General features: G+C 62.0%; 3 protein-coding genes across 6 annotated transcripts; 1 reads left to right on the top strand and 2 right to left on the bottom strand.

Annotated features, from left to right (window-relative positions):
* Positions 1-403: 403 nt before the first annotated feature.
* On the top strand, positions 404-7,322 carry SLC2A6 (solute carrier family 2 member 6; the record flags this gene model as incomplete). The annotated part of the gene is made up of 9 exons (XM_028486967.2): positions 404-566; positions 1,556-1,762; positions 2,406-2,505; positions 3,139-3,350; positions 3,777-3,929; positions 4,537-4,645; positions 5,030-5,215; positions 5,430-5,575; positions 6,434-7,322. Coding segments are annotated over 9 exons (1,432 nt in total), but the record flags the coding sequence as incomplete, so codon positions are not given.
* Positions 7,323-7,796: 474 nt separating this feature from the next.
* CACFD1 (calcium channel flower domain containing 1) lies at positions 7,797-17,453 on the bottom strand. Of its 4 annotated transcripts, none has more exons than XR_003678901.2 (6): positions 17,256-17,453; positions 14,019-14,091; positions 13,345-13,470; positions 10,410-10,517; positions 9,281-9,844; positions 7,797-8,074 (listed from the first exon to the last, which is right to left on the bottom strand). XR_003678901.2 is itself a non-coding variant. In XM_024126427.3 (5 exons), exons 1-5 carry the CDS (start codon positions 17,374-17,376, stop codon positions 9,754-9,756), a joined length of 519 nt encoding a protein of 172 aa, XP_023982195.1. In that variant the 5' UTR covers positions 17,377-17,453; the 3' UTR covers positions 7,797-9,753. The 4 variants fall into 4 exon arrangements, 1 of the variants encoding a protein (XP_023982195.1); XR_003678902.2 differs by having other exon boundaries at positions 7,801-8,074; positions 9,538-9,844; XR_003678903.2 differs by having other exon boundaries at positions 7,802-8,074; positions 9,701-9,844.
* Positions 17,454-17,962: 509 nt separating this feature from the next.
* On the bottom strand, positions 17,963-23,281 carry LOC114485480 (A disintegrin and metalloproteinase with thrombospondin motifs 13-like). The gene is made up of 6 exons (XM_028486969.1): positions 23,084-23,281; positions 21,993-22,305; positions 21,324-21,470; positions 20,811-20,987; positions 19,019-19,203; positions 17,963-18,386 (listed from the first exon to the last, which is right to left on the bottom strand). Exons 1-6 carry the CDS (start codon positions 23,276-23,278, stop codon positions 18,222-18,224), a joined length of 1,182 nt encoding a protein of 393 aa, XP_028342770.1. The 5' UTR covers positions 23,279-23,281; the 3' UTR covers positions 17,963-18,221.
* Positions 23,282-25,000: the final 1,719 nt, after the last annotated feature.

Raw genomic sequence — 25,000 nt, 5'->3', positions numbered from 1 at the left:
TAGTCCTATTTAAGGAGCCGGTCCTCCTGAGTACAGGGCCCAGCCCCCAATTGGCAGAGACAGGGCGACTGAGACCCAGAGGGGGCGAGGGCCTTGCCTAAATCACACAGCAAGCCTTGAACGGCAAAGCTGGGGGCAGACACCAAGCCTCCTCTTATGGCAATAGTCCTCTGCACCTGCGTCTCAGCCACAGCAGTGGGCTGCCAGGGCTGTCCTCTTGCCCTGGGGGTTTCCCAAGGGAGCTGGTGCTCAGGCCTGGGAGGTGCCAGTCCGACCAGCTCTTGACCCAGCCGTCCCCAGCACCGCCCTCTGAGCGGGTCGCCGCCACCGTGCTCAGGACAGGCAGCAGTCAGGCGAGGAGGGACTCAGAGATTCTGACTGCTCTGCACCCCCCGTGCACCAGGGCCCTGCAGAACAAGAGGGTTTTCCTAGCTACCTTTGCTGCTGTGCTGGGCAATTTCAGCTTCGGGTACGCCCTGGTCTACACGTCCCCTGTCATCCCAGCCCTGGAGCACTCCTTGGATCCAAACCTGAGTCTGACCAAAGCCCAGGCATCCTGGTTCGGGGTAAGAGCCACGCTCTGAGCTGGAGAGGGGCAGGGCGGGGGGGGGGGGCAGGGACGCACTGAGCTCTGTCCCAAGCTAGGAACCCCCCAAAGGTCAGCCTTGGGACCCCCTCCAGGGCCCTGGCCTGCCCCCTCCCCCACCCACTCCAGGCTGGGGTGGGTGGGGTGAGGCCAGCTAATGGCTCTGAAATAAAAGGAGGAAGTGAAAGCTGATGGAGAAGGCGTGGGAAGGAGCAGGTGGGGAGGTGTCCCTTAAGGTCTCCACCCAGTGGGGCCGAGGGTTCCCCAGATCCCCCCACCCAGAGCTGGGCTGTCACAGCAGAGAGGACACCTCCCTGGACGAGGGGTGGCAGGAGAATCAGCTACTAATGGAAAGAGCACTGCTGGGGCACGGAGGGTCCCAGGAGAGATGGTGGGCATGTAAGTAGGAAGAGCACAGGCCCCAAGAGTCCCAAGATTCTAGAATAGCAATCTTAGCGGCCTCAGATTTACAACCACAACACGTTAGCTAAGATAATGATACCCAACGCAGACTGCGCGCCTAGTATGTGCCGGGCCTGTGCTAGGCACTTGCCGTGAGAGCCGGTTTACTCCAGGGCCAACCCTCTGAGGTGGGTGCTACCGCTGTCCCCATAACGCAGCTGAAGAAACCGAGGCTCAGACAGGCTGAGCACCGTGCCCAGGTCACCGACCGGATCCAACCTGGTACACTCGACAGGGAATCCGAGAACCCCCAAATCTTAAAATCCCAAGGGCTTCAAGCACAGAGTTCTCCTGCCTGCTCTATTACAGTGCTAGACATTTAGACATCAGGCTGGACAGAGCCACTGCAGACAGCTGCTGTGGCATCCCACGTGCTGCTTGTACCCCTCTGGAGACAGGAGGCTCACTACCGCACAGGGCCCTAGTCCTGCAGCCCAGGCTCCCGGGACAGCCTGGGAAAGCAGCTGTCTCTAGGCTCTGGCGGGGCCCTGCACCCTTTCCCTGCAGTCCGTGTTCACCTTGGGTGCGGCGGCCGGGGGCCTCAGCGCCATGGTGCTTAACGACCTCCTGGGCCGGAAGCTCAGCATCATGTTCTCGGCTGTACCCTCGGCGGCCGGCTACGCGCTCATGGCGGGTGCCCACGGCCTCTGGATGCTGCTCCTGGGGAGGATGCTGACGGGCTTCGCTGGGGGACTCACAGCTGCCTGCATCCCGGTAAGGCCAGGACTGCCCACCCTGGTCCCCTCACTGCCTCAGCATTTGCCCTGACCACCATCAGCTGAGGCCTCCTGGCCTCGGAGCCCCCTGGTCAACAGGGCTATGTCTGCCTCAGCTCAGCCCCACCAGGGCAGCTAATCTGGGGGGAATCTGACACCAGTCCCAAGCCGCCCCCAACTCTGGACTCCCCAGACTTCCCGTCCCGAGTCCTGACAGACACATTGCTCAACCAGAAAATCCACATTGAGCAACGCAACGGGGAAGGGAAGGAAAGTCCCTGCCCTGCGCCCTTCCTGGGAGCCCCCTCGTCTTACCCACCATTCCACACACCCACTCGGGGGCTGGGCAAGCCTGGCATGGGACCAAGGCCCCTGGAAGGAGCAGAGGCCAGAGTCTGGGTGCCCTCGGGCCTCCCAACTCCCAGCCTCGCGTCCCCGCGTCGGAGCTGGGTGCTTCTGCCCCGTGACAGGGCAACCGAGGCCCGAGGGAGGTCATGCCGTGAGCCATGATCAGGACGAGAACCCCACCGGACGCCCCCACTCCCTGCTCCCCACGGCTCACCGGGCCACCTCTGCTACCTCAGCCGGGCCCAGGCACCTGTGTTCTCAGCGGAGGCCGGGGGTGGGGATGCGTCTTGCAGGTGTACGTGTCTGAGATCGCTCCCGCAGGCGTCCGTGGGGCCCTGGGCGCCACGCCCCAGCTCATGTCAGTGTTCGGATCACTGTCCCTCTACGCCCTTGGCAAGTATCATCCAAATGCGCGCTAGGCACCTCCCCCGTGTGCAGGCTGGGGGGTGATGGGGTGCCGCTGAGCAGCGGGGGTGGAAAGGGAGGAACGTGTCCCCAAACGAATTCCATGCTGGGAGGCCAGAGGCATAGCTGCCACCATGCTGTGCGCCTCCAGGCAATTCCCTGCGCCTCTCTGGTCACGAGGTCCCACCCCTAACTGGGCAGTGAGGGCTTCTCTTGGGCTGGCAGTCTTTAAACTGTCTTTTGACAGCAGAATGTTTTCTGTCAAACAGTCTTAGGTGGGAAGACCATAGAGAAAAGTGATCAGGGTGCAGCCAGCTGAGGTGGGGTGGGGGTTTGGTGGTAGAGGCCCCAGGACCTTGCTGCTCAGGCTACTCCTCCATCACCCTGCCGTGGCCCTTGAGACCCTCCAAGGACCCGGGCCCTGTGCCAGGGGCCAGGCAATCCCTGTGGCCCCTCTTGATTTGGACCACAGAGGGAGGCCTGGAGCAACCAGGGTAGGCTTCCTGTAGGAGGTGGCCCAGGGACTCACACTTGAGGGCAAAGGAGGCTGCTCAGAGGCCCCGGTGGGAGGGCTTCTGTGCCCAGCCCAGCCCCAGCTCCTCACCCGCCCCCTGTGCCCAGGCCTGCTGCTGCCGTGGCGCTGGCTGGCCGTGGCGGGGGAGGGGCCTGTGCTCGTCATGATCCTGCTGCTCGGCTTCATGCCCAGCTCACCTCGCTTCCTGCTCTCGAGGGGCAGGGACTCGGAGGCGCTGCAGGCACTGGCCTGGCTGCGAGGGGCTGACGCCGACATCCGCCGGGAGTTCCAGCAGATCCAGGACAACGTCCGGACACAGGTGTGGGAGGGGTGGGCGCCTACAGCACTGTGGGGCTGTGGCCATTCACTAGGCCGTCATGAGCCTCAGTTGCTTTTCCTGGAGAACAGGGATAAGAGCACTTCCCACCTCTAGGAACAAGGGCTGGGGGCGGGGGGAGTGTCGTGGCCCCCTGGCCCAGGGCGCATGCGCCGTGCGGTGGACGCCTGGGGGCCCGGCGATACTGACAAGCAGGAGTCTGCCTTGGCCCACGCACTGATCCAAGAGCCTGGGTCCACGCAGGGGTCCCCGGGCCTGTCCCCAGAGCCAGGGTTGCCTCAGTGCTGGGGATCTTTCCTGGAGGAGGGAAGAGGGGAGTCTCCTACCCAGCTCGATGCAGCCCAGGGCAGCTTGGTGCCAGACGGAGGGGCGGGCACAGCCCCCTCAGCGGCAGCCTCGTGTCTCCAGAGCAGCCACCTGTCGTGGGCCGAGGCCCGGGACCCCCACATATACCGCCCCATCGTCATCGCCTTGCTGATGCGCTTCCTGCAGCAACTGACGGGCATCACGCCCATCCTCGTCTACCTGCAGTCCATCTTCGACAGCACTGCCGTCCTGCTGGTAAGAGCCCGGCCCCACACCACCCGCTCTGCCCCCAGATCCGGGGAGGGCATCCCTGCGGAGCACCTGCTCTGTGCCGGGGTCTCGGGTGCACGCACACGCGCAGACACCGGCGTCTCTTAACTGTCTCTGGGCCAACCGACAAAGCTTGCATGTTTTAAAATAAGATAGGCAGAAATTACAAGGGAAACCAGTTTTATAGAAGCATAGACCCCCTGGGAGCCACAGATCCCGGGTTCAGAGCATCTGCCACCCGCTGAGGAAGTCACCTCCCCTCCAAACCTCAGCTTCCTCCTCTGCGAAGCCAGCATGGCTTCATCCACCCGTCCTGGGGCTCAGAGGGAGATGAGATCTGAAGATTAGCGACAGCACGGTTCCACAAGTTGTTGTGATGCCTGGATCCGGTGCCAGCCAGCCCTGGGCTTAGTGGTGGGCACAGCAGTTGTGGCCCTGCCCCGCGAGGGCCCCACGGGCCGGGCTGGGTGACCAGCGAAACCGCCTGGCACAAAGCAGCTGAGCCTGGGGCCTGGCCCTGCGGAGGCTTGGCGGGGCGGGGGGAGGAACAGCAGGCTGGGGTCCCTCAGCCCCAGGGGCTTCCTCCTCGCAGCCCCCCGAGGATGACGCAGCCATCGTGGGGGCCGTGCGGCTCCTGTCCGTGCTGATCGCCGCCCTCACCATGGACCTGGCCGGCCGCAAGGCTCTGCTCTTCGTCTCAGGTGAGCACAGGCTGCTCATCTGCACCCATTCACTCCTTCAGCGGCTGCCACGTGTCTTGCCGGCCCCGGCGGTGGGGGCGCCAGGGGGCCTGGGTCGGACCTGCCCTGGTGGCCTCCGTCTCCCCAGCATCTCCCCGGCAACCGACGAGGGCCCGGGCATCCAGAAAGTTCTGCCGAGGCTCGTGGGAGCAACGAGCTGACGATGACACACACGCTGGGTGTGACGGAGCCCGAACGCGGGCTGGGCGGGAGCTGGCTGCCCTGCAGGACGAAGCCTCCAGTCACAGGCGGCCCGGAGGGGACCGGGCCGCACCGGGTACAGGGCGCCGAGGGGTGCTGGCTCACAGGGTCCCGGCCCCCCGGGGGCCACCCGTCTGTCCACAGCGGCCAGCATGTTTGCTGCCAACCTGACGCTGGGGCTGTACGTCCATTTCGGTCCAAAGCCTCTGGCCCCCAACGGCACCATGGGCCTGGAGGCTGTGCCCCTGGGAGGCACGGAGCAGCCCCTGGCCACGCCCCCCGGCTACCTCACGCTGGTGCCCCTGCTGGCCAGCATGCTCTTCATCATGGGTAGGTGTGGCGTGCTCCACGGGGTCTGGGGGCCGGGCCGCCTTGGGTGTGAGGTGCGGGCACGCGCCGGCGTCGAGGGCTGGGTCACTGCTGTCCTGGAGGTCGGGGAGCCGTCTCTCAGCAGCCCCAGGGAGACACGAGAGGCCTCCTTCCCCCCCCACCCCCCCACCCCCGACAAATGGGCTCTGAGCCCGCCGCCCCCCGCTTCCGGCAGGCTACGCCGTGGGCTGGGGGCCCATCACCTGGCTCCTCATGTCCGAGATCCTGCCGCTGCGGGCCCGCGGCGCGGCCTCGGGGCTCTGCGTGCTGCTCAGCTGGCTCACCGCCTTTGCCCTCACCGAGTCCTTCCCGCTGCTGGTGGTGAGTGCTCCGCCCCCGGGCACCTGGGGCCTCTCTGGCCGGTGCCCAGGGCCGTGCTGAGGCTTCTCCGCGTGTCCCCTCAGCCTTAGCACACACCCTCTTCACGCCGAGGCCAAGGGCCGGCAAGGGACAACATTCATTTCAGCAAGCAGACTCGCCTCAGGGAACTGTGGCGAGAAGTCAGGTGATTGGCCTCCCAGGCCAGGGTGGGGCCCCAGCCCAGAGAGCCACACCCGCCTGCCCTGCCTGTCACCCTCCGGGGTGTCTGGGCCGCTGTCTGGGCGGGCAGTTTAGGTCTCTCTGCCGAATGCTTCCCGCTCCTGGCTTCACCCAGCCTCTTGGTTCAAACCCCCAGCAGGCCCCGAAGCCAACCACAACCTCCAAGTTCCAGTTCCCAACTCCCAAGCGGGAGACTCTGATGGGGCCAGCCTGGATGGGGCCTAGGCTGGTACAGTCGGTGGGCCAGGGCAGGGTCGGGGGCGCCCAGAGCAGGTCAGCCACGCTGTGGTGGCGGGCCCGCCGCAAGCAGGCGTGTGGGCCAGCTGAAAATGAGAGGTGGGTGCTGTGGGACCAAGGAGAGAGGCCGTGTCTGGGGCAGGTGGGCTCCGGCTGGGAGCAGTCAGTCCTGGGCCCCGCACAGAGGAGGGCTGCCTGCACCCCTCCAGGACTCCAATGCCCTGCTGAGGCACTTGGATTTCACGCTGGAGACAGTGGGGAACCCGGGGGTGGTCCAAGCAGGGGAACAAGATGAAGGCCTGCCCCCCAGGCTGGCTAATGCTCTTAGGGCCACGAAGCTGGTGCTGGGGCAGAAGGACCTTTAGGGTTGCCCTGTGACCCAGAGCCCCTCTTCTCCCCCAGAACGCCTTCGGCCTGCAGGTGCCTTTCTTCTTCTTTGCCGCCGTGTGCTCCGTGAACCTGGCCTTCACCAGCTGCTGTGTGCCCGAGACCAAGGGCCGGTCGCTGGAGCAGATCGAGTCCTTCTTCCGCAGCGGGAGGAGGTCCTTCCTACGCTAGAGCGGGGCCCCCGCCGTTGAGGGCCAAACCGCTGGGTGGTGGAGCGTGGCGGGGCCCCAAACCTGCACCCCGCGTCCAGGAGGCGGTGTCAACCCGCCGCCAGCCAGGGCACAGGAGGACCGGCCAGAGGCCTCACGGCACGGCAGACGCACCGGCTCTGGGCAGGCAGCACCCCGTCCAGCCTCGGCCCTGGCTCAGGCGGCCCCAGTGTCACCCACTCATCGGCCAGACCCACCGACGGAGGGGGCAGCCACATGGCCCAGGGCCAAGGCCTTGTTGGGCGACCTCGGGTCTAGTGTTCATTCACGCGTGGGGGGCCATGCCGAGGACACACGGGGCTGCTGGCGGTGGGGCGGCTCCGCACAGGGATGCCGGCCCTCCTCCTGCTCTGATCGCCTGGCGGCCATTGAGTCTCTTGGCTTTGGGGACCAAGACAGGAAACTGGGCCTGTGAGGCCTATGGACACCGCAGGGACCGTCCTGGACCCCCAAAGGCCAGGACCCGGCGTGGACACTCCCTCCTACATCCACCCACCTTCTGGGAACAGGAAGCGCTCGCGTTCAAGCCGTGTTCACCCTATTTATACAAATAAATCGGGCCACGGCCCAGGAGAGGAAGGAGTGGGGTTTACTCCAGGTGGGGGAGCCCCCCCAGCAGCCAGGCTGGACCCACATTCTCAGCCAAGGTCGCCAGGTCCTGCTGCCCCAGGCCACCTCTCTACGGCCACCCCAAGCTGCCCACAGCCAGGCAGAAGGAAGAGGCGAGGGCTGTGTGAGCTCGGCCAAGCCACCGTCCTTGTGTGACATGCTGGGAGCAGGCCGGCACAGGGTCAGCAGCATAGGGGACCTCGATACCGTGGCAGTTACCCCCCGGGGCTGGCCCCTGCTCAGCCGGCGTAGGGTCGGGGCATCCCTACCGCTCACCTAGTGCCCCGGAGGGAGACGGTAACAGGCGGACCGTGCAAGCGACCATACAAACCGCTACGAGGCTTTATTGCTCAAAATGCAAGCCAAACACTGAGAGTCAACAGGGACCACGAAAGGACAGAGCCCAGAGCCGCAGGGGTGGGAGAGGGCCCAGGCGGCCCCGCCCTTCCACCACCAGGCAAGGTGGGACCCCCCCCCCCGCCGCCCCCCGACTGGGAGACAGGATCGCAGCTCCAGGGCTGCTCATTGCTCAAAATGCAAGCCAAACACTGAGAGTCAACAGGGACCACGAAAGGACAGAGCCCAGAGCCGCAGGGGTGGGAGAGGGCCCAGGCGGCCCCGCCCTTCCACCACCAGGCAAGGTGGGACCCCCCCCCCCCCGCCGCCCCCCGACTGGGAGACAGGATCGCAGCTCCAGGGCTGCTCGGCTACGCTCATTCGGAACGTCGGCAAGCGACCTGCCCACTCTGGCCTGGGACCGAGGGGTCGGAGGGTCCGCCCAACTTCCTCACAGGGCAGAAGCGCAAGCTTCCTCAACACACAGCCAGCCCTTCTCCTCCTGCAGCAAGAAGACCCCCGTCAGCAAGGCCCCGGAGGCAGGGGCAGGAGTGACCCCCGAGCCCCACTTCCTGGGTGAGAACGAGCCAAGAGGGGCAGGCGGGCCCTGCTCCTCCTGGGAGGTAGACAGTCTCACACGGCACACGCAGGAAACACACACACACACACACACACACACCCTCACCCTGCCGGCCTGGAGAGACCTACAGCCCACAGCCCTTTGAACCCAGCGCTGGCCTGAGGAAATTGGTCCCGGAGGACCCCTGAAGGCACGTGTCGGGCGCCCTGGAGAGCTGCGGGGGGACGCTGCTGTGGCCGGGACAGTGCCTGCCTCCCAGCCTCAAACGCTAACAAACCCCGGAGATGAAAAGTCCCTCTGGGAAGCAAAGAGCGGGGCGCAGCCCTGGGGCTGGTTCCACAGGGTAGGAGCGGGCCCCTGAGCTCTGGGCGCCCAGAGCAGGCCCGGCCTGGGGTCCTGGGAGGAGCTGAGCCCCAGACCGGCCCGTGGCTGCCCCAGGCCACCCGGGCGGGCCAGGCCTGTCACACACGCCCAATGGCTGAAACCAGTCCAGCAACCAGAGCGGCCGGTGGGCAGGGCGGAAGGAAGGGACGGCGCGCGGAGGGAGGCCGGGGAGACGGCGCGCACGTCCACACAGGCCCCGCTCCCTGGTGGCCTGGCAGCCAGCGCAGCGGGGACAGTTCAGGGTGGGCGCAGGGGCGGCTCTAGCCTCTGCCCAGCTCTCAAAAGGCAGGAAGCTCCCCGAGGACAGGGCGGGGGGTGGGGTCGGCAGGTCCACACCAGAGAGGTGGACGGGCAGCCCCGCGGGGCAGGGGAGAGCCTGCCCTCCGCACGTCCTTAGCACCGGGGCCTGGGGGATGGGGAGAACCTAGGGGCTGGCCAGGCCCACGGGAAGTGTCCTGGTTCTGTGCTATCCAAGGTTCCAGGGAACCGGGGGAGGGAGCACAGCCCTACCAGCGGTTGGGTCACTGCCTGGGCTGCCGTCGCGGGCACTGGAGGAGGGTGTCAGGAGCACCGTGGGCTCCCGTGGAGAACAGAGTGGCAGGGGCTATGGGCAGCAGGACACCGCTCTGCCCTGATGACAGCAGGGCGGAGGCAGCCCAGGTGGCTCAGCTTACGGGATGCTCTCCTGCCTGGAGGGCTGAGAGGGGGCCACTGTGGCCAATGCCCAGGCCTGGGCTGATGTACCTCCCACCTCGAGACGGGACCAAAGTCTCCAAAAGCAGCTCCTCGCGGGCCGTCAGCAGGTCTCGGGGGTCCTGCCAGCTGTGCAAGTCTGGAAACCCCCCCAGGGGCCTCTTGCCGGCAGGCCACGCGAGCTGTCTGCAGAGCTCTGCAGGCTCCGCGCGGCCTCACGCCCCGAGGCCTGGATCACCCCGAGGCCCCGGCCGCCTGCCGCCACCTCCCATCCCCTCGATGCTGGCCAAGGCCCTCAGAGCCCTCACCCCGGCCCCTCGGCGCCTGGCTTGGGGCGATGCCGATCTGGGGGAGGGGCAGGCAGAGGAGGACTCCAGGTGCGGGGACAGGTGAGAGGGACTGAGGAAGTTGGACGCAGGCTCCTCTTCCAGGCTGCCCCTCAGGGTCAGTGCGCCTCGGGGACGCACTCACACAGACCAGAGGGCCGACGGGGGGCGGGAGAGGCGGGAGGGCCCCCGGCCACATCACAGCTCCCCCTCCAGGGTGTCCGTGAGCTTCTCCTCGTCCGCCTGCTGCCTCTGCTGCCGGATCCTGGCGTAGGAGACCGCGTCGCCCCTGGGGAGAGAGCCGGTCAGCGCCCCGCGGGGGGCGGACCCCAGACACACGGCCCTCCCAGCCTCCGCCCCATTCCTGACCTGTGGCCCAGGTGTGGCCTGCAGACAGAGCCTAACGGGCCCTCCGGTTTCCCCAGGCAGAGCCCCTATTGCTAGGATGGCGAAGACATGTCTCGTCCCCTCCAAGAGCGGCACAGGCTGCCTGGGACGCCGAGCTGAGGATTCGGACTCGCAGTCTGGGCTCCGCGAGCGCGGGCAGATGCTGCCCGCGGAGCCAGCGGTGGGCCCCAATGGGAAGAGGCTCTCAGGAGCCATGCCTCTGCCATCCCTGCTACAGGCTGCGGCGAGGCACGACGGGGCCACCAGGGCGTCCCGTGAATTCTCCTGCTCTCACTCCCTAGAGCTCGGACACCCTGGAGACACGGATGGGGGTCACTGACAGCCTCCGTGCTTCCGTTTCCACCACAGAGTGACGGGGGCCACTGCCAGTCCTCTCCGCCCCGCGAGACTTCAGGAGGCGGGAAGTAAAGATGCCCCACCCCCGGGGGCGGGGCCAGCAGACGCACTTCTTGCCCAGAGCGGACAGTCCGTACAGCACTCCGGTGGCGAAGGCGATGGCGTTGCCCAGCAGTGTGGTCAGGGTCAGGCTGATGACGATGGGAACGACGGCCATCCTAGAGGAGAAGCAGAGGTCAAAGGGCACTCCCACCCCGCGGCCACGACACCACTTCCAGCTTCCCAGGTTCACCCAGCCCCCTTCCCAGACAGCCAGGTACAGGAAGGGTCCCCAGAAATCAGCGGGGGCACAGGTGCACAGCCGGGCTTCGTAAAGTCCTCAAACACCCGTGACCTTGTCTGTACAATTCTGTGCATTTTCTGGGGAGAGAACCCAAAGCTTTCGTCAGATTTTTGAAAGGATCTGTGATCCAAAAAGGGTTAAACAGCACCAAAATGGCCCAAACCCCTGTGCATAAAAACAGGCAGACCAGAAAATCCAGTGTCAGTTCAGTCCCTTAGCGGCTTTGTGACTGGGGGCAAGTTACTCAACGGAGGCTCAGCCTCTCTACGGTAAGGTGGGGATCAAACCTCAGAGGTTTTGAGACTGAATGAGATAAGGCAGCTGAAGTACTTAACACGATGCCGATGCCCGGAACGGCGTAAGCACTCAATAAATGTTGGCTCTTATCAGCGCCGTAAAACCAGCCGTATCTCAACAAGGAAGATCCCAAAAGTTAAAGTGCACAAGGCACCGGGCTTCCTTATTGCAAGGTGCACGCCAAGAACGGCTAATTGGCTGGTGAGGCCGCTCTGCCTGGCCCAGGTTGGCACCACCTGGAGAGAGGTGTCCACTCTGGCTTGAGTATCCCTGGGGCTGATGCCTGGTCCTGGTTGGGATTTCCAGACCGGGGGCGGTGATACGGGTTAACACACACACCCTGTACACAAGGAAGACAAGACTCTTCTTAGACTCTTCTCGGGCTCGACCAAATGAATTCTACCTGAATTTCCATTCTGGTGGGACGTGTGCTCATGAGGTTTTACTGGTTACAAACTTTCTAAGTAAAAAAATAATAATAGAAATTGCAAAGGAAAAAGAAGGAAATCTTCTTTCAAAACAAAACTAAAGGCAAACAACAGGCTGGAAATACATTTGCAGGAAACATAACACAGAATTAAGAAATCTTTAATATAGAAACACACATAACTTACTAAGTAAAATGTTACAATGTCAAAAGGTGAAAAGGAAACTAGACCATTAATTACCAAAAAGGAAAATGCAATTAGTAAGAAACATACAGAAAAAGATTTTACCTTAGATAACAGATACAAATGTGAAAAGGGCACAGGGCCCTGGGCCGGGGGAAAGAAAGAAGAAACTCAGGTACTCTCTTTGGAAAGCACTTTAGGCACATATTGAAATCTTTTAAATGATTGTAATCTCTGACCTAATAACCCCACACCTGGAAACAGATCCTAAGGAAATCATCATCAACACAGAAATTTTTAGCACCGAGATGTTCATCACAGCCTGATTTGCACTACAGGTTACAAATTTAGAAGAGCATGATACATTCAGCGGAATAAATATTCCTATCATTAAAATTCATCTTATGGCGACTTCCCCGGTGGCACAGTGGTTAAGAATCCGCCTACCAATGCAGGGGAGCATGGGTTCGATCCCTGATTCGATCCCTGGTTCAATCCCTGGAAGATCCCACATGCTGCAGAGCAACTAAGCCCGTGTGCCACAACTACTGAGCCTGCGAGCCACAACTACTGAGCCCGCGTGCCTAGAGCCTGTGCTCCTCAACGAGAGAAGCCACCGCCGCAACGAGAAGCCCATGCACCACCACAAAGAGTAGCCCCTGCTCACCACAACTAGAGAAAGCCCGCGCGCAGCAACGAAGACCCAACACAGCCAAAAATAAATACATAAATTAATTAATTTTTTAAAAAGTCATCTTATGAAGCCTTTGTGGTAATACTGAAAATATGTCTACCATGATTTTAAGGGGAAAAAAAACAAGATACAAATGTACTTGTAATGGTTAAAACTGTGTGAAAACAGGTTTTAGAAAATGCCTGAAGACAGAGTGAAAGGACACATATCAAAATGTTAATGAGTAGTGGGGCTTTGGGTAACAACTTTTTATTTCCACATTATTTTTAATGAATATATATTACTGTTAGCATTTTTAAATAATTTTTTAAAAAAAAATAGAAACGCCAGCAAAGGAGGTGCCAATGCGTGGTATTTCGTATTCCTCTGTGCTTTAGACACAGTGGGAAACGGCTCTAGAGCTGAGCACGTATCCTGTGTTCTGACAAAACTACTGGCCTCCAGGAAGAGAAGAGACGCTTGAAATGAAAACCTCCGTATTTATTTCTAAAGATAATCTAGACAACCACTACCGCTGCTGCTGCCAGAAGCTGTTGAGGGCCTCCCAGACACCAGGCACTGTTCTGGAAGCTGCATTAAACACATCCACAAATTAGTTCAATCTCATGGCTCAGATGGGAGGTACTACATACTGAACTTGTTAGATGTGGGAAAATAAGAGAAAAGCATATTTGGAAGGCACTATGTTTTGTTCTACAACTTGCTTCCTTCCCCTTTCATGTCAGGACGTCTAGATCGGCCACACTCCTGAAAGGCTGCACAGAGGCACATACGGATCTACCAGAATCTGCTCTACAACTCCCAACTAATGGGCCAACAGTCCAGGCATTTCTCGCGTTCTCTATTATACGCACTGCTGCAAGGTGTACGTATCTCACGCCTGCGTTCTGCGTGGCTGGACCTGTAGGCCAGACGCAGAGCCCTGGACGCTGGGTCACGTCGTAGAGCGGGTCCCTCCCGTGACTCTGCACAAGCGCCATCCCTGTTTAAACCTCCACCGGGAGTAAACTGAGCGGCCGTCCGCCCAGCCCGGCCAACAGCGTCACCTGCGGACGCAGGGTCTGGGGGAGCCGAGTCAGGCCCGGCCCGCGGCCCCTCACCCGCAGTAGAAGACGGCCTTCTGCCAGGAGCGCAGCTGGTCCACCTTCGCCGCCACCGTGTTCGCAAACTCGATGAACTGGCAGCAGAAGGGCGCCTCACACAGCAGGAGGACGAAGGCGTTCGTGCTGCGGAGAGAGGAGCAGGCTGGCGCCCAGGCCGGCGGCTCCCAGCCCCGCGATGCCGCCCCGCCGGCCCCGGCCCTCAGGGCACCTCCGCCGGCTCCCGGGAGGAGCCGGAGCAGGGCGGCCAGTCCACCGCCACGGCCCGCCCTCGGGACGCCCTCGCTGGAGGGGGGAACTCGGCGAGCGCTCAGCGCAGCGCGTGTCTGGCTGGGGACGGCGGAGCCCCAGGTGGCACGCCAAGGGTGTCTGCTCCCGCCCGTGGGCTCTCCGTGACCAGACACTGGGCCCTCACAGCGGGCCGGGCCCTTCCATCCGCCCCCACCGTGGAGGGAACGCACCCTCGCTACCCCCGCTGGCCCCCAAGACCCCCCTGAGCCCCAGAGCAGGAGCTCACACAACTAACGCCACCCCAGGCCGCCCACACGCCACTGGTGCCCAGCAAGCCTCACAGGCCAGTCCACCCAACGCAACTCACTCGTGTTCCACCTGGGAGGTGCCCAGAGATCCACACGCCCCAACACCCCCGGCAGGACGGTCACACGGCTACTCACATCATCCACACGCCGGCCGCAATGTTCAGAGGGTGGATGGTGATGCAGTTGAAGAGGCCGGAGATGGCGCAAGCTTGAAAGCAAGAGACACGGGCAGCAATCAGCAGGGAGGAAGGGACAGAGGCTGCGGGCGGGCCACCTGGGGAGACGGCTCGTGAAAGCACGAGACCCCTTCCGACCCCAGCACCTGGCTCTTCTCACAGCACCCAGACGTCTCCCCACCGCCACCAGAGACAAGCAAGGCCAACACAACGACTCCGTGAACAGGTGAGGAGGACGCAGCCTCAGACAGGCGAAGCGCCTTGCCCAGACCTCACGGCCAGGGTGCGGCTGGACCCCAGAGCTGGCTCGCTCTAGGGGCTCAGCGAGGCAGCGTGGACATCCCCGCCCTCTCTCTGTTCTGGGGTTGGAGAAGCCCGCCCTCTGAACCCCAGCTGTCCCAAAACCCATCCCGCAAGGTGCGTAGCATGCAAAAGAGGATGTCTCTCAAGGGCTCAGGCCAGGGCAGGCGGCACCATGCCCAGGGCAGGGCGCGAGAGAAGTCCTCTGGATCTGGGTTGGGACAGGGCTGCCCCGCTTGGAAAAGAAATCAGGACCAGGTCGACCTGGACCACAATTGCAGCTCTGACTGGCCCACCAGCCCGGTGACTTGGGGTATGTTCTTTTCACCTTTCCAGGCCTGTTTTCTCTCCTGCACACAGGACAGCCCTACAGCCCAGCCCCCGCACCCTGAAGTACCAAGGGTCTGCAGCGGGGAGGGTGCATCCTCTCCTACCCCGGAAAGAGGTTCCTCTGATGCCCCAAATGCAGAGCCTCGCTCACCCCTCCCGACAGCATCCCACCGAGGGGTCCGCACAGTCGCCTCCCTCCTCTCTCACAGCCCCCAGCCCGGCTCCACCAAGAACTCCGGGAGTCTGCCAGGCAGTGCCTGGCTGCTGGGCAGGAAGCTGGGCCTTCTGAGGCAGCGATGAGCAATCAGTTCATTAAATTTGCAGCAGCTCCTCTGCACCTGACCCCTGACGAGGACCTGGAATTCTCCCGTTTTCCCATGTAACCCTATGCAGACAGCAGACGATGGAAGAGGAAACCAGACGAAGTGAACCCAAAACTCCAACGGGACTGCCCTCGTACGTCCCCCGCCAAGGTCTCCTCCAGCGACAGGTGTACTTCCCGCCTACTAAAGGCGGCACCTGTCCTGGGACAGGTCACACACACATTCAGGCGGCAAGGCTCCCCAGGGCCACAGCCGTGAGCGCCCACGATACAATACCGCTCCTGCCTGACGTCAGCCGTGCCTGGTCTCACCTGACGGCGCCCTATACTTCCCGCCGCAGTCAGCATGTCACCTCTACCCCACTATCTACCAACAGCCAACCTTGGGGGAGGACCAGGTTTCAACCCAAACAGGCTCCAGCCAGGAGTCCTTTAACAATCAAGGGCTGGAAGATGTCCCCTCGGGGTGTCCAACACTCTTGCCAAGTGAGGGAGGTGTCCTGTGCCAGCCTATCTCCTCCCAAGCTTTGGCCTCCAGATGACGATCAGGACCCTGAGGAAACGCCTCTCCCGAGACCCCCCACTGCAGAGGAAGGTGACGCTACCCCACAGCCACCAGCCGCAAACACGAGGCTTAGCTGAACTCCAGTTTCATCTCTAAAACTCCTCCGTGCTTTGCATTCTACTCTGTATTATATACCATAACAACTATAACATATAACAAGCACTTTCCCCAAATCTGCAGGTGAAACTGACATTTCAGAGCGACGTCACAGGTTTCTCCTGAAGCGTGATCTGTAGCCCCAACACCGTGAACTGCTGGGGTGGCCCAAGAATCCCGCTTCAAAAAGCGCAGCACTGGATGCGACGCCAGGGCTAACAAGGGAGTGGGCAGGGCAGCTGACCCCAAGATGGAGGGAGGAGGGTGAGAGCCCACAGGCCACGCTCAGGCCCCTCCCCTCCCCCCCCCCCCCCCCCCCCCCCCCCAGCGCCACTGCTGGGGTGGCCCAAGAATCCCGCTTCAAAAAGCGCAGCACTGGATGCGACGCCAGGGCTAACAAGGGAGTGGGCAGGGCAGCTGACCCCAAGATGGAGGGAGGAGGGTGAGAGCCCACAGGCCACGCTCAGGCCCCTCCCTTCCCCCCCCCCCACCCCCACCCCATCACTGTCCCTCCCACAGCAGCCTCACTCTGATCTGCCAGGGAAACAGCCACCCAGACTCCGGAGGATCGTATCTAAGACCTGACCAGTCTCTCCTACAAAGTCAAAAACATGCTCCCCCTGAACAGCAATGACGGGGACTCAGAGGCCTTTTCGTGACTGGAGGGAGGGCCTGTTCCATGATCACCCCTGAACTTTCTTCCAGCCTCCATCCACCTGGGAGAAGCACGAGACTGGAAGGGAAGCCTACGAAGGTGCTCCTTCGACATATCTGATCAGGGTCTGCTTGCCTCTGGAAGACCTGCCACATGATCCTTATTTTACTTCTGTAGCAGATCTGCCTTCCTACGTATGTTCTTTGGGGGGCTGTGCTAAAAGGGCCTAGCTTTCCAGGAAACCTGAGGTCGGGGTGTGCGTGTCCGCGATGCGGGGTGGGGAGCAGAGGTAGGGGAGATGAGAGACGGTGGAGGCAGAGCTGACAGCAGGGGAAGTGCACTGCCTCCAAGTGGACAGTGAGGACCCAGAGGAGAGGCACCTCCCTCAGCTTACTGCCTGGCCCTCCCGTGGGGGCCCGCCTGTCCCTCAGGAAATCTGGCCAGCACCCGCCCCAGTTACAAACAACCTTCGCCCAAAGGTTAAGGCGGCTGCCGCCCGCACCCACACCCGAGTCAACAGGTGAGGCGGCCTCCGGACCAGACTGAGCCCGGGCTTCAGCACTAGCATCTGGGCCATCTCGGAAGGCCCCCGGAGTAGGTGCCGCACTGTCCTCACGCTCAGAGCCGTGGAGGGGCAGTCTCGGCCGCGTCGTTCCCTCCTGGAACGTCCCTTGAGCTGCTCGCCAGCCCCGGACCCAGGAGCCCAGGCCGCGGGCCGGTAACCACAGCAATCGCAGAAGCGCCGGCTTCCCGCCGCCCCCGCCGCTGCCCAAGGCCGCGCGTGGCCCGGAGACCCGGGCCCTAAGCCGGCCCCTTCCCGGGGGGAGTGGAGGGGGGGGGCCGCGGGGGGCGGCCACGGGGGGGCGGGGCCGGGCGCGCATGCGCAGCGTGCGGCAGGGCCGGCCCCTCCCCCGGGCCGGGTACTCACAGACGGCCCCTAACACCCCCGACAGGCGACACAGCCAGCGGTACCACCATGTCATGCCCTCCTCCTGCGCGGGCGGCGCCGAGTCCCCGGACGCCACCGCCGCTCCGCCCGCACCGCTCATGGTGCCGCCGTCCGGCGCTCCCGCAGCCCTCACAAAGGGCTCCGGAGCCGGCCGCGTCGTCCCGGCGCGCTGCCTTGTGGGAGAGGCGGCCGCTTATTAGCATAGGGGGCGGGGCTCTCGGGGTCGGGGAAGGGGCGCCCGAGAGGCTCGCGCTCATTAGCATAGAGGTGGGGCCGCGGGTAGGTGCGCCCGAGCGGGCCCGTGTCATTAGCATAGGGGGCGGGGCCCGCACGGACCTGGACGAAGAGGGCCCTAAGGGCTCGCGCTTATTAGCATACGGGGCGGGTCCTGGCGCCGCAGGACTCGAGGCGGTCAAACATTCCCACCCAGACTAGTATAGGGGCGGGGCTTCGATGAGAATTTCAGGTGCGCCAGCCTCAGGGCCCCATCGGGACTCCAAACTCCCTCGCCTCTCCTCACTGGGTAGGAAGACGACCGCTAGGGGTGGCCAGGGGGTTGCTCAGATCTGGTGTGGATCTGATCTGGAGCCCGACCGCGGCCAGGGAATCCCTGCCGTGTGGAGAGGTGGGTTTTCAAGCCATATTTGGACAGGTTACGTGAAGAAAACGCCACTCAGCGCTCACGATCCGTTTATTGGTACCCGAGGGGCTGGGAGCTGCTTTTCCAGAGAGTCTCCCCTCCCACCCTCTAACGTTTTGCACGTTGGAGGAAGCCCTAAAGGAGATACTTAAGATTGGAGGGAATTCGAATTGGAAAGCCAGGCACCTAACGGGTGCTCATAAATGTCAGGTTCCTTCCTTTCCCTTCCCGGACCGGGAGGAGGTATCCCACTGTGCCGGCTGGTCAACTGAAGGATGTGCTTGGAGATGCGGGGCATCGTCAGGCTAACGAGCTCTATCCCGGAGGGTCCAGTACTGGCCCCGAAGGCTGGTGTGCGCCTCCAGGAAGCCCTGGCTAAACTCCATCTCTGCCTGGCTGCCCTCTGACTCCCAGTAGAGCGTCTGTTGCCCACGAAATGTCGTCGTCCTCAGGCTGTGGATATCCCGGATCTGGGAGGAAAGGGGCAGCCCCAAGGGACCGACCACAAACGATAATTAGCTAGCATTCACGAGCCCTTAATACACAAGGTATCATACACCCAGGGTCACATTTAATCCTCACACAACAGCCCTATCAGGAAGACACCATTATTCTACCTAGGAAACTGAGGCTCAGAGAAGTTGTGCTCCTTCCCCAGGGACACACAGCCAGGATGCCAGAGCTGGGATTTGAGCCCAGATTAGTTTGATTACAGAGGCCAGGCTGCCTCCTCCAGGGAGCTGATACCTTACAGATGTTCTCCCAGAACACATGAAAACCTCATCGGGGAGGGCTCGGCCCACTCTTCTGGTAAAATTATATCAGGGTCTGAAATCATGCTTCGGTCCTGGGTGAACTGGCAGTCTACATCAGAAAAGGTCTCTTCTATTTCATTCTTGTAGGGAACTCAATAAGCATTTGTTGGTGAATAAGTGGAGGAAACTTTTCTCCCATTCTCTCACTAATGATTTTGAAGGTTTTGATCGGAAGTAAACTCAGTGGGTCCTATAGCCCAGCAACCCCCAGTCCCTGTCCCCAGAGATGGATGTCCAGAATGACAGCAGAAGTCAGCCCATTCCTGTTCCCATCCTGGTAGCCTCACCAAGATGTAGCTGGAATCAGTCTCCTCGGTTCTGGTGCCCTTGTCCATGGCCAGGGCATGGATGGCGATCCGGGCCTGTGGAGCCACGTCGATGAAGATTCGGCAGCCCCCCATGTTCCTCCCATCCGGACTCAATGATGGACTCACGATTTCACCCCGGGGTCCAAAGAGCTGCATGTCACATCCTGCAGGGGGAGAGCAGGCGTACAGACTGGGTGTGGACCCCCTCCGGAACACACGAGTCCCCCGGGGTGACCACTCTTGCCAGAGGCCAGGGCAGCAGGGCAGCCGGGGAGCAGTGGGGGATCAGTGTGGCACTGCGGCCAAGATCGGGGCTCCCGGGCAGACGTCTCCACTGAACGCCATCTCTACCACTTCCCGGCTGTGGGACCCTAGGCGAAGGCTTTAAACGCTCCGCGCTTCAGTCCCTTCTTCTGTAAAGCGAAGGGAACAACAGCACACACTGGGCAGGGCAGTCTTTAAGAGGAATCAGCAAAGTCACACGTGCAGAAGTGCTGCATGCTGCACCCGCCCCAACCGGGGCAGCCCCTCCTGCCCGCGCCTCCTGGGCCTCCCTCAAAGCAGGTGCCTGTGGCGCGTACATACAATGGAATATTACTCAGCCATAAAAAGAAACGAAACTGAGTTATTTGTAGTGAGGTGGATGGACCTGGACTCTGTCATACAGAATGAAGTAAGTCAGAAGGAGAAAAACAAATACAGTATGCTAACGCATATATATGGAATCTAAGAGGAAAAAAATGGTCATGAAGAGCCTAGGGGTAGGATGAGAATAAAACGCAGACCTACTAGAGCATGGCCTTGAGGATATGGGGACGGGGGAAGGGTAGGCTGTGACAAAGTGAGAGAGTGGCATGGACCTATGTACACTACCAAACGTGGGGTGGATAGCTAGTGGGAAGCAGCCGCATAGCACAGGGAGATCAGCTCGGTGCTCTGTGACCACCTAGCTGGGTGGGATAGGAGGGTGGGAGGGAGGGAGACGCAAGAGGGAAGAGATATGGGGACATACGTATATGTATAACGGATTCACTTTGTCGTAAAGCAGAAACTAACACACCGTTGTAACGCAATTCTACTCCAGTAAAGATGTTAATAAAAAAAAAAAAGCAGGTGCCCGCGCGTGGGGAGGCTGGGAAGTGAGGAGTGATGAGCAGGCAGGAGCTGGTGCCTGTGCGCTGCACGCTGAGGGGCAGCGGAGGAAGCGGCCTGGGGGGACCCCTGGGGAAGCCACCTTCAGCAAGCTTGGGCTGTGGAAGAGGGCAAGCCCCCTGAAGTAACCTAGAGGGCTCTCCGTGGACACGGATGGGGCCACGGGCTAGCAGGGCTCTCGGGGACGCCATCCGCCGCACGAGGTGTGCGCGTGCACCCACGGCCTGCTGAGCAGAGGATGAGCCGGGAGGACAGTGCACCCAACAGGACTGGGGACAGAGGCTCGCAGAAGGCCCTTAAAGGGTCCCGAAGGACCCGAGTGCCGGGGCCAGGGTGTGCGGCCCGCGACGGCCTGAGGGAGGGAGGGAGGACGTCCGCCCATCTCGCCGCAGGGCCCCAGAGAGGAAGGAACACCGCGCACCTCCCGGGACCTCGTCCTGAGCGCACATACAGGGATGGGGGTGTCGGGGGGTGTCCGGGAAGGCGCTGCTCTTCATTCTCAGTCAGCTCAGCTCCCTGTCTGCCTTGCCCGCTGGCCCGTCGGGACTGGCCCCGTTGGCAGCAGCGCCCAGCCAGCCAGCCTCCGGGGAGGCGGGGAGGCTCCACGTGCTCGCTGTACCTCGGTGGAAGGCTCCCGGGGCAGGCTGGCTCGAATACCGAAGCAGCACTCCGCCTCGCGGCTGCACAAGACGCTGCCTCACCACCAGCGTGTTGGCTTTGGAGCTGAAAGCCATGCCGGGCAGCTTCCTGCACATCTTCCTCCACGTGAGCCTGCCCCAAAGCAGCAGCATCTCCCCTGGGAAGTGGCAGCGAGGTGAGGACCCAGCACCCCGAGTCCAGCTCGGCAGCCCAGCGGCCTGGGGCGGACTGAGCTGAGTTCAGGTCCTGACTCTCCCACTTACTGGCCACGCGACTCTAAGGAACTGGACGTGTGATAATCTCTCCTAGCCTCAGTTTCCTCATCTGTGAAATGGGGACCGCCACACCCCAGTTACGAGCGGGCTGCGATGGTTACACGTGGGGATGCACCTGGAGAATCCCCCCAGGAACGGGGCGCCCTGGAGTCACACTCGCTGGCACCTAGCAGGTCCTGTCACTGGCAACAGCTGCTCACGTGGCCCTATAGACATACCAGCACTGCAGTTGAGGGAACTGTCGAGGACTCGGAGGGTCACCACCTCACCCAGGGGCCGCCCGATGGCCACTGCACAGTCCGCCCGCGCTGGGCCTCGCATGTCAATGGTTCCTGTTGGCTCAAGGTGCTGCCGGCCACAGGCACCTGGAAAGGGGGCGGGAGCTTCCAGGTGGGGTATCCCCAGCAGGGCAGGGCCGGGGGCTTTCCGTGCCGGGGAAGGAGACCGGGAGCTGGGGCGGCTGCTGTCCTCCTAGGCCCCGCCGGAAGCTTCCTCAGGCAAGGAGGGGGCTGCGTGGGCCAGAGCATCGCCACGCAAGGCAGACAGCCACCACTGACGTGCCACCACGAGGGAGGCAGTGTGTACAGTGGGTCACACCGGCGGGGATTCTGACTCTGTGAAACCTTCAGGTTACTTCCCCTTGATGATAATAAAAGTGAGCTCGCACTTTACCAGCGAGGAAGGGGGCCCCCCTGAACCCGGCCTCCAAGCCCATCCCTTCAGCCTGACCGCACACTCATCCCGGCGCCCCGGGCGCTGCAGCCACAGGAACACCCCCAGGAGGTCCCCACAGGGAGCACGGCCTGGCTCTCCCAGGTGAACGTGCCTTTGCCCACCCCTCTTGCAGCCAGTCAGCCGCCCAGACAGAAAGGAGGAAGGAACATAACTGGACTCTGCTGGGCTTTCCTGGGGCCCGGGCGGGAGTCCTTGCGGCCGGGGAGCTGGGGAGAGGAGGTGGGCCCGGGGCTGGGGCCACGCCGGGGAAGCAGTGGCAGCTGTGGTCTGGCCAGGAGCAGTGGATTCCTCGTGGGGCACCGGGCTGGGTGTCCCCTGCCCCACACAGGGCCCAGCCCAGCAGCCCCGCACCGTCACCGGCTTGGGCAAATGCTGGCAGAAGTCGGCTGGCACGGGCACCCGGGCCTGGGGTCCAAGGCAGGCGTCGTGCCGGCGCTGGATGCCATCCCCACACGAGGCGGAACACTGCCAGGAGAGAGAGGAAGGAGTTGGGACTGACCCTGCCGGAGGGTGACGAGGACAGCGGTGACCACAGGCCGGGCAGGATCTGATATGATCTTTGCACAACACGGGAGGCGGGCATGGGTGTCCATGCTCCAGATGAGGAGACTGAGGCTCAGAGAGGTCACCTTGCAAGGATCACATAGGGGGGAGGGGCAGGGCTTCAAGCCCAGGCCTCTCACTGTCGCCCTCGAGGCCTCTCTGTCCTGCAGCCCCTAGAGCGGGGAGCAGGCGGCGTGGCTTCGCTGTTCCGTCCTCCGTCACTCATCGCAGCCCGGCGTCCACCCTCCCCTCCCACCCCGCGCTGCCCCATCCAAGTGATCAACTCCCCCGACCCAGATGCCCAGGGTCCTCCTGACTCAGGCAGCGGTGGCTGTCCGCTCCGCCTCTTCTCCCTCCGCACCGTGAGCGAGCCCCTCTGCGGGGCACCTGGCCCTGTTGGCCTTTGTCTCTCCAGCGCCTCGCGAGGTGCTGGGCACGGGGTGGCAGTTGCTCATCTGTGGGGAGTTATCAGCCCTTCCTCTTCTGGAGTCTCCAGACCTCAGGGCCTCTTAAGGCTTACCTGTCCCCCACGTCTCTAGGCCTCGCTATGTCTTCCATCCCTAGGTGCTCCGGCTGCCCTCTCCCCAAGAGACCCAGCTCTCCCCGTTTTCAGGGGGTCACATGAATCAAAGCCCCCAAAGGTCCCCGTGCGTGAGGACCCTCGGCCCGTGCACGCGCCAGCCCCAGCTGCAGCACTTACCTGCATCCAGGCGCTGACGTGCCACCGGTAGGTGCAGTCGGCGATGACGCAGGGGATGCTGGCCTGCGGCCGCACCAGACCTACACAGGCCGCCCCGTCCACCTCTGTGTCCTGGCCTTGGTCCAGCTGCACACAGGCCACCAAGCGCGTGGCAGTGCCGAGACCACAGCTGGCTGAACATGGGCCAAGGGACATGACCTTCCACCTGCAGGAAGAGAAGACCCCAGAGAGAGGCTAGGCTTCCCTGAAGATGGCACTGCCCCGGTGGGCTCCATGGATGGCCAGCCAGGACAGGTTCCAAGGCCACTGGGATCCAGCAGTACAGCCCCTGATCCCCTCCTGGCTAGTCACAGGGCTGAGTGGCAAGGGAAAGGCTCTGCGGGAAAGAGAGCTCTTTTCCCTTAACAAGGTGCCCCCTTTCTTCCCCTTTATCACAGGACACTCGTGGACACCCAGCTGCTTGCTAGTCCGAGTAGCAGGGATGGGGGAGCAGTGGCCCAGGATGAAGGAGAACAGATCTCCACATCAGTCAGTCCCGCCCATGTTAACTTATCATGTCTCAACAAACGATAATGACCGACAGTTTTCAGAGCCGGGACAGAAGCCAGGCAGGCCGCGCTGGAGCCTGGGGTCCTAGTCCCCGCGCTATGCCGCCCTCCCGGCCCCGTGATGCCCCCTCTCAAAAACATGCCTCTGTGGGCCTGGCGCTGTTCTAGACGCCGGGATACGGCCGTGAACCAGACCAAGTCCCCCCCACACCCGCCCACCTTGGAGCATATATGGTTCTCTGCCTCGTGACATTTGGGGCCGTATGGGTCTTTCCCGTGGGGGCCATCTGCACAGTGTAGGACGTTTAGCAGTACCCCTGGCCTCCACCCACTAGATGCCAGTGGCAGCGCTCCCCACCCCTGCCACCCCCCGTTGTGACAATTAGAATGTCACAGGGGGGACTTCCCTGGTGGTCCAGTGGTTAAGACCGCACACTCCCAATGCAGGGGATGCGGGTTCGAGCCCTGGTTGGGGAACTAAGATCTCACATGCTGCAGCCAAAACAAAAACCAAAAAAAACCAAGTCACAGGAAGGACTCCCCGCCTCTCTGTTATGGCACTCTGAGCGGAGTCTGGGAAGGGATATCCAGAGCAGACACATTCAGGAAAGGAGGGGAAAGGAGGCGCAAATGTCCTGAATCAGAAGCACTCCTGGAATGTTCCAGAACATCAAGGAGGCCAGGGTGGCCACAGTGACATTCCATGGGTAACCAGAGCTCCTGTGCGTGTGAAATTCCCATTTTAAAAAATCCCAGGGCTCCCCTGGTGGCGCAGTGGTTGAGGGTCCGCCTGCCGATGCAGGGGACGCGGGTTCGTGCCCCGGTCCGGGAGGATCCCACGTGCCGTGGAGCGGCTGGGCCCGTGAGCCACGGCCACTGAGCCTGCGCGTCCGGAGCCTGTGCTCCACAACGGGAGAGGCCACGACAGTGAGAGGCCCGCGTACCGCAAAAAAAAAAAAAAATCCCAGACCATCTCAAATATGATGTGGGAAAATAAACGGGGTGCACATTTAAGCACAGGCAAGGAAATCAAGCGACACGGGTATGGATGGTAAATGGATCATAAAGCTACAGCAATGAAAACAGTTTGAGTTGGGGGTGGGGGAAATAAAACAACAGAGCCTGGGAGAAGCCTCGACACAGATCCAACCCACACGAGAATTTAAGATGTGATAAGGGGGCACCTGGGGGGATGCAGAAGATGCTGTTGCTAGTCAGTGATTCGGAAAAATAGAGTTTGCTCCCCTACTTTGTGACTGACCCCAGATAAATCACAGATGAGTTAAAGGTTCTAATGTAAATAAAGTCTTATCTGTAGTGGTGTGTTTCTTTAAAAGGAGACACATGAAGGAAACACGGAGATATGCTA

Source organism: Physeter macrocephalus, unplaced genomic scaffold, assembly GCF_002837175.3.
Source record: "Physeter macrocephalus isolate SW-GA unplaced genomic scaffold, ASM283717v5 random_1686, whole genome shotgun sequence".
Lineage (NCBI taxonomy): Eukaryota > Metazoa > Chordata > Mammalia > Artiodactyla > Physeteridae > Physeter > Physeter macrocephalus.
Note: the sequence above shows the minus strand (reverse complement) of the source record. Positions and strands in the feature narration are given on the sequence as shown.